The sequence below is a fragment of the Charadrius vociferus genome, unplaced genomic scaffold, assembly GCF_000708025.1.
Source record: "Charadrius vociferus isolate BGI_N301 unplaced genomic scaffold, ASM70802v2 scaffold104, whole genome shotgun sequence".
NCBI lineage: Eukaryota > Metazoa > Chordata > Aves > Charadriiformes > Charadriidae > Charadrius > Charadrius vociferus.
In genome coordinates, this window is record NW_009648255.1 from 6,863,147 (window position 1) to 6,880,687 (window position 17,541).

The 17,541-nt window shown below is 41.4% G+C and overlaps 1 protein-coding gene across 1 annotated transcript in view; it reads right to left on the minus strand.

The window, feature by feature from the left end:
• Positions 1–1,575: 1,575 nt before the first annotated feature.
• The window catches only part of NCEH1 (neutral cholesterol ester hydrolase 1), a 17,525-nt gene continuing 1,559 nt past the window's right edge, over positions 1,576–17,541 (minus strand). The window contains exons 2-5 of the mRNA XM_009884511.1: positions 8,249–8,477; positions 6,306–6,375; positions 3,694–3,865; positions 1,576–2,193 (exon numbers count right to left, since the gene is read on the minus strand). Coding sequence (XP_009882813.1) covers positions 1,576–2,193; positions 3,694–3,865; positions 6,306–6,375; positions 8,249–8,477 — 1,089 coding nt within the window. The remainder of the gene's footprint in view (positions 2,194–3,693; positions 3,866–6,305; positions 6,376–8,248; positions 8,478–17,541) is intronic.

Consider the following 17,541-nt stretch of genomic DNA (forward strand, 5'->3'; position numbering starts at 1 on the left):
CCGTCATGGGGCAGGCTGCTCGGGGCCAGCTACGAGAGAAGTCAAAAGCTACGGGAACCGTTCAGTGCCCGCCAGTCACCATCACATCCCTGCGCTTCATCAACACCTGCGGATTCAGCTTCACAGCTCCCTTGTGAGGTAGGAAATTCCAGCTCCTGCTCTTGCAGAAGAAGAAAGCGAGGCATAAGGAGACTCAGTTGTTCTCCTGGGGTCCCACAGGAACTCTGTGCTAAAGCTGAGGATGAATTTAATCCACTAGTTTGGTCACGGGGCAGCCTTTCTCTCCTCTTTGCCTAGAAACACTGGGCTTTTGACACAGCCTTCATTTCTTCAAGCAGTAAGCATCCTGGACAACAGACACTGTTGCAAGTGGTTTCACTTCCCTGTCCTGCTCGTCTGGAATTTACAGACGAACTCAAACTGCAGAGATTTGTTGCACAACAGTAACATCACCTTACCTAGCATCTGGGTCAGTCTACAAGACAAAGTTTAACTGCAAAGCTCAGATTTAAATCTTCCATATACATTACAGCCCACTTCTATCTGCTTGCTTCCCTCCTTCCAGGAAGCACGAAATAGAATAAACACTACAAGCACAAAAGAGAAGTCAACGAACAAAAACTACTATTAATTACAAACATTAGTGCAAACCACACAGTAGATTTTTAGTACGTTCAGTATTTTCTGTAAGGAGGTCATGAAGCTGAGGCTTTAAACACAGATAAAGTCACATTCTTTAGCCAAAGAAGTAGTCAGCTCTGAAGCTCACTCACATAAACAACCTGGATTCTGCTGCTACACATAGTATTTTTTCCTATGTATCTGTATGGATGCTGTAATACTTTTTATTGAAAATATATTTAGTCCTGTGCTTTTATAAAATATAAATAAGTAAAAGGCAATAAAGACCAAATTCCAAAGCTGAATTACATGTTTGGCTAGGAGACTTGTCTAGCATCATCTTAACTGCCTAAAAGAGCTTTTTCTTTCCTTTTTTTTTTTTTTTTTTTAAATATTTATACGAGTCATTTGTCTATGTGCCTAAAAGCCAATACCTAAATCCATGCTTGACATTCAAATGCATGGCTCTGCTCTCAAAGGTGAGAGTGCTCACACTTTCTTTGACATCAAGTGCTCACCACTGCTGAGAACTAGCTCCCACTTTTACATATTCAGATGTAAATGTAGGTGTTTGGCTTTACCTCACATCCTTTGAAAATTGGGGCCTTTGTGCCTAATTAAGAGTCAAACCTTGAAAAGTTCCAGCCAGTTAAGAATGCTACAGGAATGCTGATCTCCCTGCTCAACATTTGTTTATGTTTGGCAATTGTCATCTGCAAGAAGGTGGGGAAAAAAAAAAAATATATAAAGTTTGCAGAAGTATTTCTCAGTATCCTTTGCTGGGCGAGGCCAAGGGAGCTAGTGAATGCTGTAGTTAGTGGTCTGTCACCCCCAGCAGCTGCAGCTGATCAGATGAAGTCTGAATTTGGAAAAGTGCACTTTTTCATTGCTTGCTCTTTTGCAAGAACAGATGCCAGAGTTGCACACCCTGTGTCTTCTAGAGAGACTTTCTCTTCAGAGGTTTTCATCCAGCCATTTTATATAGCTGTTTCTGGTCTGAATGCCCGCAGAGAAATCAGTAGGCCAAATGGTGAATATCATACAGCCATGAAAGCAGTCATCAAAGTGATCGAGCGTGACTTCCACACCGGCTTTCTCCAAGCGCTTGGCGTACATCACCCCGTCGTCTCGCAGGACGTCGTTCTCACAGGTCAGGATGTAAGTCTTTGGCTGCAGCTGCAGAGTTTCATTTTCCGCAAGGAGCGGGACTGCCCGTACATCAAGCAGCGCTGGTATCTGCTGGACGATTTCGGCCTTGCCTGTGGTTTGTATCACAGGCTTGTAGTTCTTTTTGAAGGACGAAGGCAGTAGAGATGTCCAGTTCAGACGTCCTCTGAAAGAGAGAGCTTGGCCAACGTCAAGAGCAGTGTGGTTGTTAATCAGCAGCGAGTGAGCCAAGTCATAATTACCATTGAAATAATCTATCCAATAGTTGATCATGACATAACGAGGCAGAACGGGCATATTCATGTTCTGCTGATAAGAAGGTGTATTGAAGTCAAATGCCTGAAGGACTGGGTAAATTAAGGCCTGCAGTTTTGGTCTGATGGTCAAATGCTCATCTTTGCTAAGCTGTGGGGAAAAATATAGGATAGATTTGGGATTACAAACATTACAATACCAACCTAGAACTTCATACAAAAAAAACCCATTCATTTTACAATTTTTAGGCTGAATTCTGCTCTTACACAGATAATGTTGCTGTTTTATCTGAAATACTAGCAGCCTGATCTTTTTCTTTCCTTGTAAGGACAGCCATTCAGGCAGACCCGTATCCTGTCTCCAGGAATCAGTGGCAGAAATTTACTGAAGGATGTAAGAAGACAAAAAAACGTAAAGCGGCATTTCGCTAATGCAGATCTCAGTTTAACGATTTGCAATTGAAGAACTTCCCAAAGCAAAGGAGCTACTCTTGCTTTTAACAGTTTTTCATGGATTTTTCTTCCATGAATTTATCTAATTGCTTTTTTGAGCGTATGCAAACTGTTGGCACATGCAATTTTCTCTAGCAAAGGCTCACCATGTACAGAAGCACCTCTCTGTGTGTGATTTGAACCTGCCATCTGCATTTGATTTGAGCCTACCAGTTATAAATTTGGTGCCCCCTAATCTTTTTCTGGAACAATCAGCAAACACTTGTTTTGCTTCATCTTCTACACAAGATACACGGTTCTCTATCATATCTCATCTTGCCTGTCTCTTTTTCAGGCTGAACAATCTTTGCGTATTTAACCTCTCCCTGAAACAGACCTACATCACTGATTTTAAAAGGCATTACACATCAGGGAAATAAATTAGGAATGCTGCTTCCAAGACACAGTACTATCGTGTTTATCAGACCTCGTTATTGAAACTTTTAGTGTAATTGTCCCCTATTAATTTTTTCACCCTAATTCAATATTGCAAGGTTGTCATGATAATTAGTCGCCTGGACATGGTATCTGCTTTCTTATCACCAATGGTTATGACAATACGAAAAAGCTAATAATAATATTTCACTCAACCATGAAAAATATTATTACATGCCCCAGGCTGCCTTTAAAATCTTTACTAGATTAAATTCAGATTACATTTAAACTGCAGATATACAAAAGAAATTTCCTTAAAATTGCAAAATGCTACAGGAGGACAATTTAACAGAAGAAATTAAGCTTCGTTTATTGTATTTTTTTGTCCTTCATTTGAATTTGAAAGCAATAAAAACATGTTTTCATAGACAAGCAACTAAAAATAGGAAACTAAGTTGATAAATTAGGCATGTATCTAGTTACCTACTTAGAGAAATAAAGAATTCACCAGCAACAGGGCTAAAAAAAGTCATTCGGCTCCTTGCTTTTAAAATCTAGCCCATAATAACTCACAACCGTAGTAAGACATTGCAAGCTATGTGATTCATACTGCAATTGACTCATTTTTCTTCTGTAAAGTGAGTAGATGCTGGCTTTCTACCGTTCTGTCTTTAGGGTTGGCACATCACCTTGTGATGATGCAGCACAAAGAATCTGTCAACTTATATGCATGGTTAAATTAGGGACTGTCATAGTGTAATACACAACAGGCACTGGATGTTACCTGCTGACACACAGCAGCTGCCAAATTTCCTCCTGCGCTATCGCCAGAAATTGCAATTCGACTTGGGTCAACTGAATACTCAGCTAAGACATCAGGCTGCAAAAAATGCTTAGTAGCACGAAGAGCATCGTGGAATTGCTCTGGGAAGCACACCTCTGGTACCAGCCTGTATCTACAAAAGAAAAGAGATGAGAGACAATTATTACCACCAATGTACCTCTCTTTCAGGATTAATAGGTGATATCAGGTATTCCTTAATGGCAAATAACTATTTCATTAAGATAAATATTACAGGAAAAATATGAGGTGTGTAATACTTATGTAAGACTTAATCTTATAATTAATGCTCTAATTCTGAAAGATTAATATGAACCTACTAGATATGAATAATACCAAGATCGTATAAAATTGTGCAGCACTTTCCTAGGATTTCCCAATGGAGGATTTCATCATACATTATAAAAATGATTAAATATTTAAAACACCCTTGGCAAGGAAGTCATTACAGTCAGGCTGTGTTTGACCCAAATCCCCACCTTAACTAGTATGAGGGAGAATGTGTCATATACACCCAACAGATTCCACTGAGCCAAACACCTAAGCAGTTCTGTTTCCCAAATTCTCACTTATGCTCAGGAGAAAATGAACCTTGCTACACCTCCGTGCCATGAAATGAACAATAGCCAAGAAGTGAAGTAATAGCAATTTGTTCCAATGCAACAGATTCTATATGTCCTCTCCTTTATTGCAGAGAGGAGCAGGAATATGCCCATTGCACAGGTGGAGAGACTGAGGCACCGAGAGAGAAAACAGTCTGCCCAGGAAGAGCCAGCAGCTAAGTCCCATTCATGAGATTTTCTCAGTTTCTAAATAACAGTGCAGAAGTCTGTTCATATTTACTCAATAATATGTAATATAAGAGTTGTTACTAGGCCTTATGGTACAAAGTATGCCTTCTGCTTGTAGCTTTTCAAACAACAGATTTTACAAATTCTGAGCAGAGCCGAGCAAAACAGGCAAAACAAAATCCAGTTTTCTGATTCCAAACATTTTCTTTAGAATCTAAGCTAAAAAAGTCTCATATGCAGAATAAATTTTAAACTTAAGTTACGCAAAAAGTGTTTCAAACTCCAGATCTGACCTGCTTTCAGAAAGCAAGCTATACATTGCATCAGCTACAAAGGACTATGAGAGAGTCCTTTGGGAACTCCTTGCAAAACCAGGTAACAGACTACGCATATATCATGAAAGTGAGACACGGAATTAAACCAATGAGAAATCTAATTAGACTTCACTAATTGAGTACAAACGTCTTGACTGAAAAATATAATAGCTAAGGAGGAAAGGTAAACAATAACTCAGAGAAACAGGCAGAATTATACCACCATAAATCAGAAAAGGGAACTTTTCAATACTGTGATTGCTGCTCATCTGGAATAATCAACAGCTCCTTTTTTACTTTTCATTGTTTCTACTAATAAACAACAAAGAAGTTAAAAAACGCAACCCTTTAAAGTATGTTATAAGTATCGAATGAGTAACATCAACTCCATATAATTAAGTTGCAATTAGATCACAAAGCTTGGTGTGTAATCAACTGCAGGTGGGAAACCTGAGTAGTTATATCAGGTGATTGGGTTTGCAACAGAAAATATTGAAGTTGACAGTAAGGATGGCAAAAGTACTAATCAAGCTGGAGTCATCTAGGTAATGTAGTTAGCTAGTTGAGAGGTTTGTTTACCTTGGAATTGTTCAACGAGTTAGAAAAAGCAGCCCTGCTTCTCTGTTGTCTGGCACCCTGGCAGTCCTCTGCTCTTGAGCGGAGTACAAGGCTTAAACAAGATGACTGGAACAGTGAGAGACTGAGAGAGCAGCAGGAAACTGCCAGACTCCGCAGCGTATGCTGGTTAATGAGTAGGGGTAACATGATTTGATAGTTTTCATGTTGCAGACCCTCGCTCAATATGACTTAGAAACTGTGGTTTATAGACAGACCTCGGGGGGGGGGCAGTAATACATATATTTTAATGTTTTATATACACATAAAAACTTTGGGGTTTATACATATATATACAAAAACATACCTTGCAGCAATGGGAGCGGCCAAGCGGCCACTGAGGATGGGAAAACTCCCTCTTACTACATAAGGAGGGAGAGAGATGTGGGGTTCAGCCTTCCTTCAGGTATATATCACGTCCAAATGCGTGTGGGTTTTTTGCTTGATTGTTTTTAAAGTTCACAAGTATTTACAGAATCATAACTTGGCATTTGAGTGACCTCAGGTTTTAGCTGCACTCCTTACATGTGGATACAATTGCAAGATGCACTAAAATTTGCAATTTAGTATTTGTCCAACTGAATTAAGCGCTACTCTCTTTTCCCACATTTCTGCCTTCTAAAATGACCTCTAAAATAATTAGAAACCCAAAAGAAGTTTTGATACCATTCCAATTTGTTGCAATTTCAAAAGGGTAAAGATATCAGACTAGTAAAGAGAATTATTATCCAAGTTAAAGCCTTATACACAAGCCAGTAACAAGGGAAAAGCTGAAAGAACTACGTTACATATATCTAATACCTTCAAATTGCTCAATCAGTTTTAGATTACTCACTCAACTGAGACAACGACAGCGTTGAGAGATTCAGCCATGATTCTGCAGAGATTGTTATAAAGGCTTGTTCCTGGAATGAAAGGACGTAAGTGTTACAGACATGAACCATTTATGTCAATAGTTGCAAAGCCATATGTAAGCCTTCTCAGAAAAATATAAAGACATCATACAAATACAAACAAAGTAAACGAGATCAGTTTGCAATAGATTAAGTGCCAAACACACACTGTAGCAGAAGGAACATAATTCACGCCTTGAAGTCGTGCAGTCTAATGCTTTCTTTCTCATCTGTTTCTTGGTGACTTGGGCCATGTAATTTCATCCACCTATCACAGCTCTCTCAGTTGGGCAAAATTTAAGGTACCCAGTGGCTTGGGGGCATTAGCATCCAGAGACAGTTCTCACTGTATGAGTCACTGCTGCTTGTTCATTTTATTATAGTATGCATTGCTTTGACTCAAATGAGTTGCCCTATTAACGTCAACTGAACTACTCATTTAAGGGAGGATTAATCACAGCTATCCTATTTATCAGTGGACTGATTTTCTTTAATTTTATTCCTTTCCAGTTACTTAATAGTTGGTTCCCGGTACTATAAAATATACTAAGACACTAAATGTTTTCTAAAGTATCTAGTCTTCGAATTTAATATTCGGCTGTAACATTTGTGCCATTAACTTCCGCATCTTGGACTCGAGGATGGCATGTGACATAGTTGAGCTACAGTCATCCCAACAAAGCGCAGTAATTTAATATAAACTTTTTGCACAAGAAGAAGCAAACTCTTACAGCACAAATGAGGTGGGCAGGATGCTAACAAACATCCCTTAGGCAGGCTTAAGAAAACTCAGCTCAGAGCACAATTCCTCTGTAGGAAGAGGAGCAAAATTTTTAACTGCAACAGGACTATAGGACAAAGAGACTGGGATTTCCAAAGGCTAGGTTTTTAAAGTTATTTAGGAACTTAAATCTCACTTAAATCATGGTGCAAGTGACTTATACACGCACAGTCTGAAAGCAATCAATACAGTCTTAGTTCTGGAACATTTCAGAAAACCCCATTAATGTTCTTTTTCTAAAGATGAAGCCATAGATTGCATCAGGGCTGTATGGATTTCATGATGTCACAGAAGCAATGGGGAAGGAAAAGAAGCAAAGACTCCTATTGGATCTGGATCTTGGAGCAGCCATGAGAACCACATGTCCTTTCTCCTCCCAAGGTTTTTCTTCTCCTATACAATGTGGTAGGATCAGTGGTTAGCTTATTGTTGTCTATAGCTGTACATTCCTTTCTCTGATCACGTTTGTGGCTTCCAAGTTAACTGGAGTACATAGCATTAATTTCCAAGGCAGTTTCTGCTAGTGGTGGCAGTGGTTCCCTAAGGAAGGTGACCAGACCACGGGACAGGAACCCACCTCATCACGCTGCCCGTTGTCTGTGATCAGCAGCATGTATTCCAAGTATATGGGATTTAAGAGCCAAACATTAGCAATGCTGTTACATGCAGTGTTGTTCAGCCCACTCGTGTACTAATTATTGTGTGAAAATGGGGCAAAACCCTTACATGTAGTCACTGGATCCCAATTACCAAGGATCGACTTTTACTCAGGACCATAGAAAACAGGGGACTGACCCAAACAGCCCATCCAGGCATCCCAGGAATTTAACCAGTAAGCTATTTTGTCCTCTCAGGATGTAACTAAATTGACCTTTTGGTCCTTTTACGGCTCATGTGCAGATAAGATATGCATTTTTTCTGGGTGTTCGCAGTATTTTTGCCCTCTCCTTCCTTAGAGCTGATTTAACAGAGTGGAGACAGTTACTACCAAATTCAGGTCTGTCCTAGCTAAACTGTCATCCCTGGCAGGAAAACCAGCTTTTGGCTTCTCCTGCTAGGAGGAAGCCAGAGCAGAATCCTATTTAATTACTGGCAGACACATACTTGCACTTGCCAAGGCCCAGCCCCCTCCGTGGATGTAAACAACGCTGCGCTTGAGCCTTTCATCTCGCTTCGCAGGCGGTTCAAACACTCTGACTTCCACGCCATCAAAAACAGCATCCGTGATGTTAATGTCTTCGGAGGAGACAGACTTCAGCTTGTCAAAGGTACAAATCAAATAATTCAGAACTATCAAGTGATGGCTGAGTCTCAGATAGTGAATCAAGTGACACTAGGGTGGGAAAAAGAAAAAAAAAGCAAGAAAAAAGGAGATTTTTGTTACTTCAGAGCATATCATATGATACTGCATTGATGTTTAATGCAACTGTCTTCAAAGGGCAGGTGCTATATGAAAACGAATACGGATTCTTAGAATATTCACTGGAAAATGAATGATTATCAAAGACCTCTAATGCTTTTAAAGCTGTATTAAAACAAAACCCTGTCCATAAAAGATTCTCTGTTGTCAAAATAAATCAAACCCCGAGCACTACGTGGATCAAGACAACTGTGAACGAGCACTCAGGTCCTTGCCTTTGAAAGATACCTCTGAAAGGAGATGAGCCTCACCAGCGTGCTCTGCTATGGGACCTGTGAAGCTCCTCAGACCAGTGCCAGCAGAGGGCAATACCACACAGGCAAAGTGTCTGTGGTGGTAAGGTATCAAAAATGCAGATTATTTCTCTTATTTCACCCCAAAGCATAAGTCTTTCCACTCCCAAATTAAGAAAGTTCGCAAGGATTGCAAAGAAATCTGAAAACAGGAATGGTCTTAAAGGAATATAATGCTTATTTATTGGCTTGCTGTGTATTTACTTGCTGAACTGGGAAGGATCCGAAATGCTACCCAAGAACTGTGGCAGGTTAGTGATTTTTTTTTTTCCCAACCCCTGAGATTAGAGTGTGTTACTTTTTGTTGTGGGGGTGTGTAAAACACTACAAAAATGAAGAATGGTCTGATATTTCTGTCCACTTATGGTAGAAGGAAGAAGATTTTATCCCTTTTGACTATCCCCAATTTTTTTTTTTTTTCCACGTTTATTATTTAAATTTTGCCGTGAGTAGATTAAAAACCTGTTTCTCTCAGCAAACAGTACTGGGATCCAAGGCACTCCTCCTGCCTAAATGGTCACAACCTGCTCCCCATGCATCCCCTGTACACTATTTGTAGGGCATACTTGTTCCCGTTCCCTAGCTGGGGCAAAAGGGGCCGCAAAGGGTAAGCCAGAGGACCACAGGGACCTACAGTGTCCAGAGCAGTCGTTAAAAAGTATTGTAGGGTCTTTCTGCTTTTGCAAACTTAATTATCCTAGTGATGAAGGCTAAAAATTGGGTAATCAGCTAAGCCTTTTGGACAACTTAATCAAGGCAATGAAATTGGGAGGTAAAATTAATACATATGCCTAATGAATCTCTTTAGGACCACTACCATAAAGAAAACTGTCAGCTGTGACCTTTTATTTTACATACAGGTAACAGATACCTGGAAGAAAAAGTGTACTCTTAGGAGCTATGCAGCTTGTCTCCGCACAACTGTTTTACTGTTTTAATTCTGCTAGTACCACCAGCACAGTGCAAACCCGCTAGTATGAATTAAAGATGCTGACACCTGAGTGAGCAGGGTCACCCAGGTACCGTCTGACCGCATTCACGTTGTGAAGAACGGATAGTTGCCATTAGTTTAACCTGTTCCAGAACAAAGCGGAAGCCAAATATGGTTCCTTGGGACAGACATGATTTTGCAAGTAGGAGTTTCACAGTCTCTTTCTTGTTTCTGTTATCTGTTCACAAGGACAGCTATTTCATTTTCTTGTCTTGGGTTTCTTTATTGTACTCCTGCAGCACCGTTTTCAAACCATTCTCAGTGCCAAGTTTCGGCTTCTCTGCCAGGAGCATCTGCTCACAGCAAAGGAAGGGTTAACAGAGGCAAACACAAACCTTGGAGGAAAAGCAAGTTTTGAAGCATTCAGCAGCATCCATGCCAAAGAAGATCTGCCTCCTTAGGTCTACAGCCCCAGCTCCTTACATGTGACTTTTTAATCTGACGTAATTAGTTTGAATGTAAAAAAAACGAAATACTGGATTTCAGTCACATGCTGTATAGAAAAGGCCCTGCACAGCCCCACTTCCACTCCAGATTGCTGGAGAAAAAGAGAGACTTTGATAATTTTCCCCAAAAAGTCTATGCCAAATACAACGGGCTGCTATGCAAGCAGGGAGAGGAACCCACTTCCAAAACAAGAATTTACAAAAACAACTTTCTTTTCTTGCTTTGGCTTGTGGTAACGTCACCCTGTTAAGATAGTTTGGTGGGAATCCAAATTTTAAAATGTTTACTGCTTTTTGGATGGAATATCATTTCTTTATACTGCAAAGCTTTTTTCTGGGAGAAGAAACACAAAATATCCACCCAGCGGGGAGAAATGCTGAATTCACAAGGCTGTTTGCATCTCCGAATTTCAGCTCGTGCTTTTCTTCCACCATCACTTAAAAATTCCCCACAGGAAAACCCAGTTTGAGTTTGAAATCTGAAGAGCAACACATCTATTAATAATATGGCACACAATTTGTTGGGCTGCCACTGATGTAACCAACTAAAGATCTGATCCTGTGTGCCCCATGGAAGCTCCTGGGGAAGGTAACCACTGGGAATCAATTTTAGAAATACTGCCAGGGAAAACAATGTTTTTGTAGATTTTTTTTAGCGTGACTGTGCTGTAATAGACATCCCATTTTATGTCTCTCCCACTTTACTTCACATTCTTTGCAGACGAGATTACCACATGTTCCCTGGAATCAGAAATGTTTTATTTTCAAGGCTAGTTATTAGGTCTGTTTACTGAGAAGTGTTTTGCCCTGTTCTTTAAAGCAGAGCACCGTGGCGATATGCAGGTTATCACGCCCTTTCATGCCTCCCCCCCCCCCATAATAGACAGCTCTTTCCAAGAATCCCAAAACCTGGAAGAGATGCTTTGTACACCAGGGCACAAAAGCAACAGTCCTCATTTTTTTGTTAGGCATAAGCAGGTTTTTTTGCCAAGCACTTATCAGACAGATTCGTTGGAAGTCTATCTATCTAATCAGCCTATTTGGTTGTCATTTATTAGGCACAGGATTGCACATTTTGCTGGCAAAGAGGTAATCTTGTCCAAAGTTCTTACAAATAAAATTCTTGTATATACTTTTTCTCTATAAATAAATACTTAAAATAGATAGATAATATCTTATCACTCTGTAATAGAACTACTGGCAGAAGAAGATGTGTTTCATAGTTGGCTAACTCTCTTCTAGGATGATGTTGCCACCCAGACTGCCCATCCTGTTGACTGTGCTTCCCTGGCATCTCTCTTGTGTTGGCACTAACTGACATGAAGCCTCAGAGCATGATGACCTTGCTGCACCAGCTCAATGTAAACCCAGCAAAACCAGAGAAACAACAAGAAACTTCAGCCAGGTCACCATCTTACTGATAACACAAGGCAGGAAAGAGGGAGTGGGCGAAAGGATGGGACCAGCCCTTTTGGCCACAGTCAACAGTTGGATTGGCTTAAATGCATTATAAAAACTGTATCTGGTCATCTCACGTGAGCAATAATTGGTTTGGTTTTTGCTGGTATTTGTGATTTTACCACCCTCACTGTGAGTGTGCAGGACTGTTACAGGCTATCAAATGCAGCACTTAAATATATGGGAATTACACATGTGTGTGGATATGCAAAAGAAACGGTGATATTCTCTGGTGAAAAGGAAGAGAAGCCAGTGCTGTAATAATAACAGCTAGCAAAAAGGAAGAGAAAGCAGAAGAACAAGGGGGAAATTAAGAGACTACAGAAAAAAGTAAAGACAAACTCACAGAAAAGAGATAGTACAAAGATGAAAGCCCTGTGGGCAATTAGCCCAGAATTGCTGTGCCAGCCACAGGCACGGCACATCACTCACTCTGGGTCACAGCTACAAGTTTTCCCACGTAGCAACTGATTTTTATGCATCCCTCTGAATAAACACTTCTGTTTTCTGAACAGGTAGCTCAGGGGAAGCGTGGCTGGTGAGCTTCAGGGCATCACGGGCTGCACCGAGTAATGGGCTGACACGCAGTGAGAGCTCAGCGGCTGGGAAGCGGGGCAGAGCGGGATGAGCAGGAGGACCCCAGGAGAGGAGGGTTAGGCAGGTTGGCGAGGCAAACCAGAGTATTTTGTTAGCTTTTGAGCCAATTCAGCAAATAACCACTGTGGGCATATCACAGTACCCCTACCGACAACCTACAGCTCATTTTTGATTGCAGCTTTTCATTTTGGGGCCGTTGGCTCCTTGTGACCCACGGCTGCCTCGGCAGCACTGTGATTTACACTCACACTGTAATGCTCCCCAGCTCTCCAACACGTCAGGCAGAGCAACCACTGCAGCCACAATCTCCTCCTCTTTTGCCAGGACATCCTTGTCATGGGGGGTTTCAGGTAGGGACAACCCAGGGAACTCCTAGAGACTAAACTGTTCAAGACTGCCACCTTCCTCCTGGTAAATTCTTCGCTGAGGGGCACCAGATGTTGAAAGATTTAATTGATGTAGGAGAAAATTTTCAATAAATGAAGAAAGAAGTCAGAGTTGTGATAAAAAGCAGACAGAATGAAGAAAGAACTGCTCTAGAGAGGCACCATTACTTCACGTTTAATCACCAATATCTGTCCCTAAACTAGTAGGATTCTTCTATTGGCTCATCAGCTAGTAATTTCAGGAAGAATCCCAAATGCTCACTGCTCCTATGATTATCTCCCTCATGGACTTGTACTCCATATTAGTCATGTGTTCTGTACTACAAAACAAAACAAAACGAAAATTTCTGTTGCTAACTTCTATTAACCTCTAACAGTACTCAGTACATTGGAATTCTTTGTCCTCGTATGCCTTCCACAGCTGACAGCGCCGGGCTTCACATCTCTGACCTCTAGCCATGAAATGATTGCAACAGGTCGCGTTCAGGCAGCGCACAAAGGCAGCGTGCCGCTAAAGCCAAGCCGAATGCATGAGCTGCTTCCTCTACTGCCTTCGCAGCTGGGCACACCCCGCGTCCCGCGCTGACTTTTCAGGCCTCAGCGGGATCAGGAATTAAGCAAACAGCTAAAGCTCTTTTTTCATACACCACTACTTGGGACTAAGCCAAATCTCACTCATGATTCAAACAAGTACTGATGCTGGAACTGTCTAAGACTAAACTTCCTACCTTAGAAGATGCAGGTACTGTCCTCAATTCTGGCATCACTTTGCAAAACACATTTCTGTAACATTAGAGTCCAAAATGCCAACTACAGTATCGCTAGTCAGTAACAGATAGTCAAAAATAAGGATCGCTTCCCCATTTAGCTGTGTGCAGAACACAGTTTTGTGTGCATTCCAGGCAGTTTACCCTGTTTAAAGGTGAACGTCTACTTTCTTTTATTTTACAGAACCATTTCTTAATGCAGATGCATTATTGCCCAGTAAAGAACATGTCTTTTTAATGCTGTTACATAAAGACAGTCCTCAAAGACAAGTGCTCTTAGTTCTATAAATTTCCTTTAGAACTGAAAGGAAACCAAGAAGACTATTTTACAGTTTATCAATTAGAAGCAGAAACTAGGTTATATTTTAATGTAATGTTTTGTGCATATACCTATTCATCCATGATGATCTGCTTTTATACTAGATAGAGACAAAAGTTATCTGCTACTGAGAACAGGACTCCCTTCCAGTGGGGTTCAGTTTCTCCTCAGGTGCCACTGCTGTGAGACCCACCTGCCACAACTAACAACTTGCTTTACTGTAAACCAGTTCCAAGACCGTATTCTTGCATGCAAAACCATCAACAACTTACTTGGCTGGCTACAACTATGATTTACACCTGTCCAGAAGTCACATACTCTGAACTCTGCGGGTAGAGGGATATTAAAATGTTAGAAAGAACTAATCACTGTTTTCTCTAATGCTGAATATTGATGTCCCATGCCTTAGATTTCATTCCAAAAATCAAGTGACTGGCAGAGAAGCGTGAAGGAATTGCTTGGCTGATGAGGACAAACACGAGGATAGTTTTCTCCCCTGTACAGCTGCCTACCTTCTTCCATATACGTCTGTCTGATGGCCCCTATGCCAACCCATTTGTCCTTCCAAACCTCTGCTAACAGCTGTCCCAGTTCCAAAAAATCCCTTCTTCCTTGTCATGCACCAGAATAGCAAGTATCTCGACAGTGGTGTTCAGAAATAACTTATTTCAAAGGGCTTATTAAATAAATATATGCCGCCCTCTTTACTCCAGTAAGGGAGAGTGGTTAGAGGAAGAAGTGAAAAACCGCTGCATCAATCCTGCTGTTAACAGCAGAATTATGAAATGTTGATTTAGACACTTCTTGACAGAAAGCAAGCAAAAGAGTAACTACAGTTTAATCTATGGCCCAACCCACAATTACTTTTATGTGGTTGTCCAAATTTCAGTGGAGCCGAGTTCTGCCATACCTGTATACATATGTATGTACACAGCTTTTCATTTCTGATCTAAAATTGTGTTACATCACAGTTTTCTCTGAAAATGTAACCATGATCCATTTTGAGACAGGTTGAGAGGGGCAAATTACTCTCATTCTCAGTTAAGCACCTTCACATCAATTCATTAATATTATTAAAGTCTAAATTTCTCTGTTTTCATTCTGGGGCGGCACAGGACATCGAAGAGGGCACAGGAACAAGGCTCTGAAAACCCAGCTCAATTTCCAGCTCTGCCACTGGAATATTTGTGACCTGAGATTAGGCCTTCCTGTTCCGTTCCCCTAATTTAAGATTAGGATAATAGTATCGGTCCCTTTCTGTAGTAGGTTTTGAAACCTACTTACACAAACTGCCCTATAAGCATTATGTATTTGTTTTTTAACCATTGATTGTTGAAGCGTCTCATGCTGAGCCAGGACACTGAGTCAGTCCGACGCTTGTAAAAGAAGCGTCACTGACTGGGACAAAACTCTACATGGAAATGCAAAACCTTAACATTAGTACGCTGAAAGCCAGTGACAGTTTTATTGGCAGTGATTATTAATGCACTGAGAAAACAAACACATTATCCCTAACAAGAAATTGTCATGCTTAATTGTCAGTCTTCGCAAGCCTATTTCAAAATAAGCAAAAGACAATCAATTGTATTTGAAGCACATGCGGTACAGTACATTTCAGAGATTTTAAAATCAGAAATGTACTTCTGTCTGCTATCAAACCTATAAAGGAAAGCAAGAAATAGCAAGCTGAAAATACATTCAGAAGTGGGTGAAAGTTCAATGGTCACATTTAGAGAAATGTTAAACCATTTGGTCTTGCAATAGCGGGTGGAGGAAGAAAGGAGAAGCTGAGGTCTACAAAAGGACAGACACTTTATACCCACAGGAGCTGTCTAACAAAGTAAACACTCAAGATTAACTTTTGCAATCCTAGCTTCAGTTCACACAGTTCCTTTTTAACATCAGTCATTAATTCCTGACTTTGTGCGGTGTCTCAGTGTTGGAAAGACTTCTGAGCACTCGGAAAACACCTCCTCTTTCTCTCCAAAACGAATGCCCCAAGGCTTACCTGTTGTGTGATTCACAGCACCTCTAATGCCTCACTTTTATGTTCCTTCCTTTGGTTTGTAAACTATGTCACAGGAGCTGATACTTGTTTAGTAATTTTTCTCACTAAAGAAGTTTGTATTTCTAAGGCCAGAGATGTAAACAATTAAGAATTTACCACTTCCCCCTAACAGAGACACTACAGGACAGATGTGGGCACCTCAGCCCTGCCTGCCACTGTGCTCCAGCTGCCACCGGGCCAGGGTCTGTCCTGCCAACTCCTCTTGGGATTACGACCTCTAGAATATCCCAAGAGACACCTTTCAGCCTCCAACCCAGAGGCACCAGAATTCAGCTGACTACACCCCACATACCACATAAACAAACCAAACGTGTACATAAGCCAATAGCAATATACATATATATAGTCACAGTCATATGATTTTCTAAAGATAGGTCTCCTTCAGCTGGAGGTTATGGCCTTGATTCAGGTGTTCCTGGCTGAACCGTTACGGTGTGTTTCGCAGGCAGCATGCTGGGGGGGGACACTGCCGCCCTTCTGTCGGCACCATCAAGGGATTTGGTCAAGCTGAGCGCTTGCACTTCAGTTACTCAAGTTAACAACATGGAGTGAGTGAACATCAAGCTATTGATTTTACTGAAGAATGAAGCTATTGTAGACCATGCCTGCATAATGTATGGGAGGGTACGCAAGCAAACAGGTTTTAACCTTTCATCCTAGGGATGTGCTTTGATTCAGCAGTACATTTGGACCACGAGAAGATGCCCCAGTGGCTCAGATCAACTGATCTATCAACTCCCAGACTCTGCCTCCAACAGTGGCAACCAGAGAAGCTATTCAGGCAGCATGTACAAGTCTGGACACTGTGTGTGGTCCACTCTCCTCAGGCTTCCCAGCATCTGCAATTATTGTATTAAGAACATAGGAAGCCCATTCCCATCTAGTCCTTTTAGTACCCACTTATGGGCCCTCTGTCCATTAATTCATTTAATCCTTTTTTGAAGGGATGAGAGCACGCTGATGCTCTCATCCACTCAAGCTACAAGTCTTTGTATATTTCAGACCCAACTTAGCAAACTGAAATGCTGCCAGGAAATTAAAAAAAAAAAAACAAAAACCAAACCAACACAACAAACAAACTTTGACATATATAGTAGCTTACATCAGGCCTGACCCTGACTGATCAGTCCTTGTAAAGGATGATCCTTCTAGAAGAAAATAAAGTTCACAGCTGAAGCCGCTACCAGAAAGTTTGTGATCTCCAATCCGTTTCATGTCAGCAGAGAAACACTGGCAGAAAATGAGGGGGACATCAATGAAGTGACAGAACCGTCATGTGCGTCTTGTGACAAAATCAAACTTTCAGATTTCTGTTTAGTAATAAGATTCCAAGTCATGGCACTTCAATATCCGAGACAGCTTCCCCAGGTCTTCTTTCCCCGAGTCACAGCTTACGAAAAAACACTAGGTTGTTTTGGTTTTTTGACCAAAATCCTGCAAGTTGGAAACCAGACTGAACCCCATCTAACACGATCTGCACCGTGACACCCAGAAGCGCAGGCGGGCCGCCGGCTTCACTACAGGACTCGCCCGCTCTGACTCACGGATGAGGAGGAAGCCAGGGGCAGCCCGGGCCCACCCCGCCCGGCGCCGCTCGCCCCCGGGCCAGCGCAGCCCTGCACCTGAACCCCACTCCCCCTCCGCGATGCGGT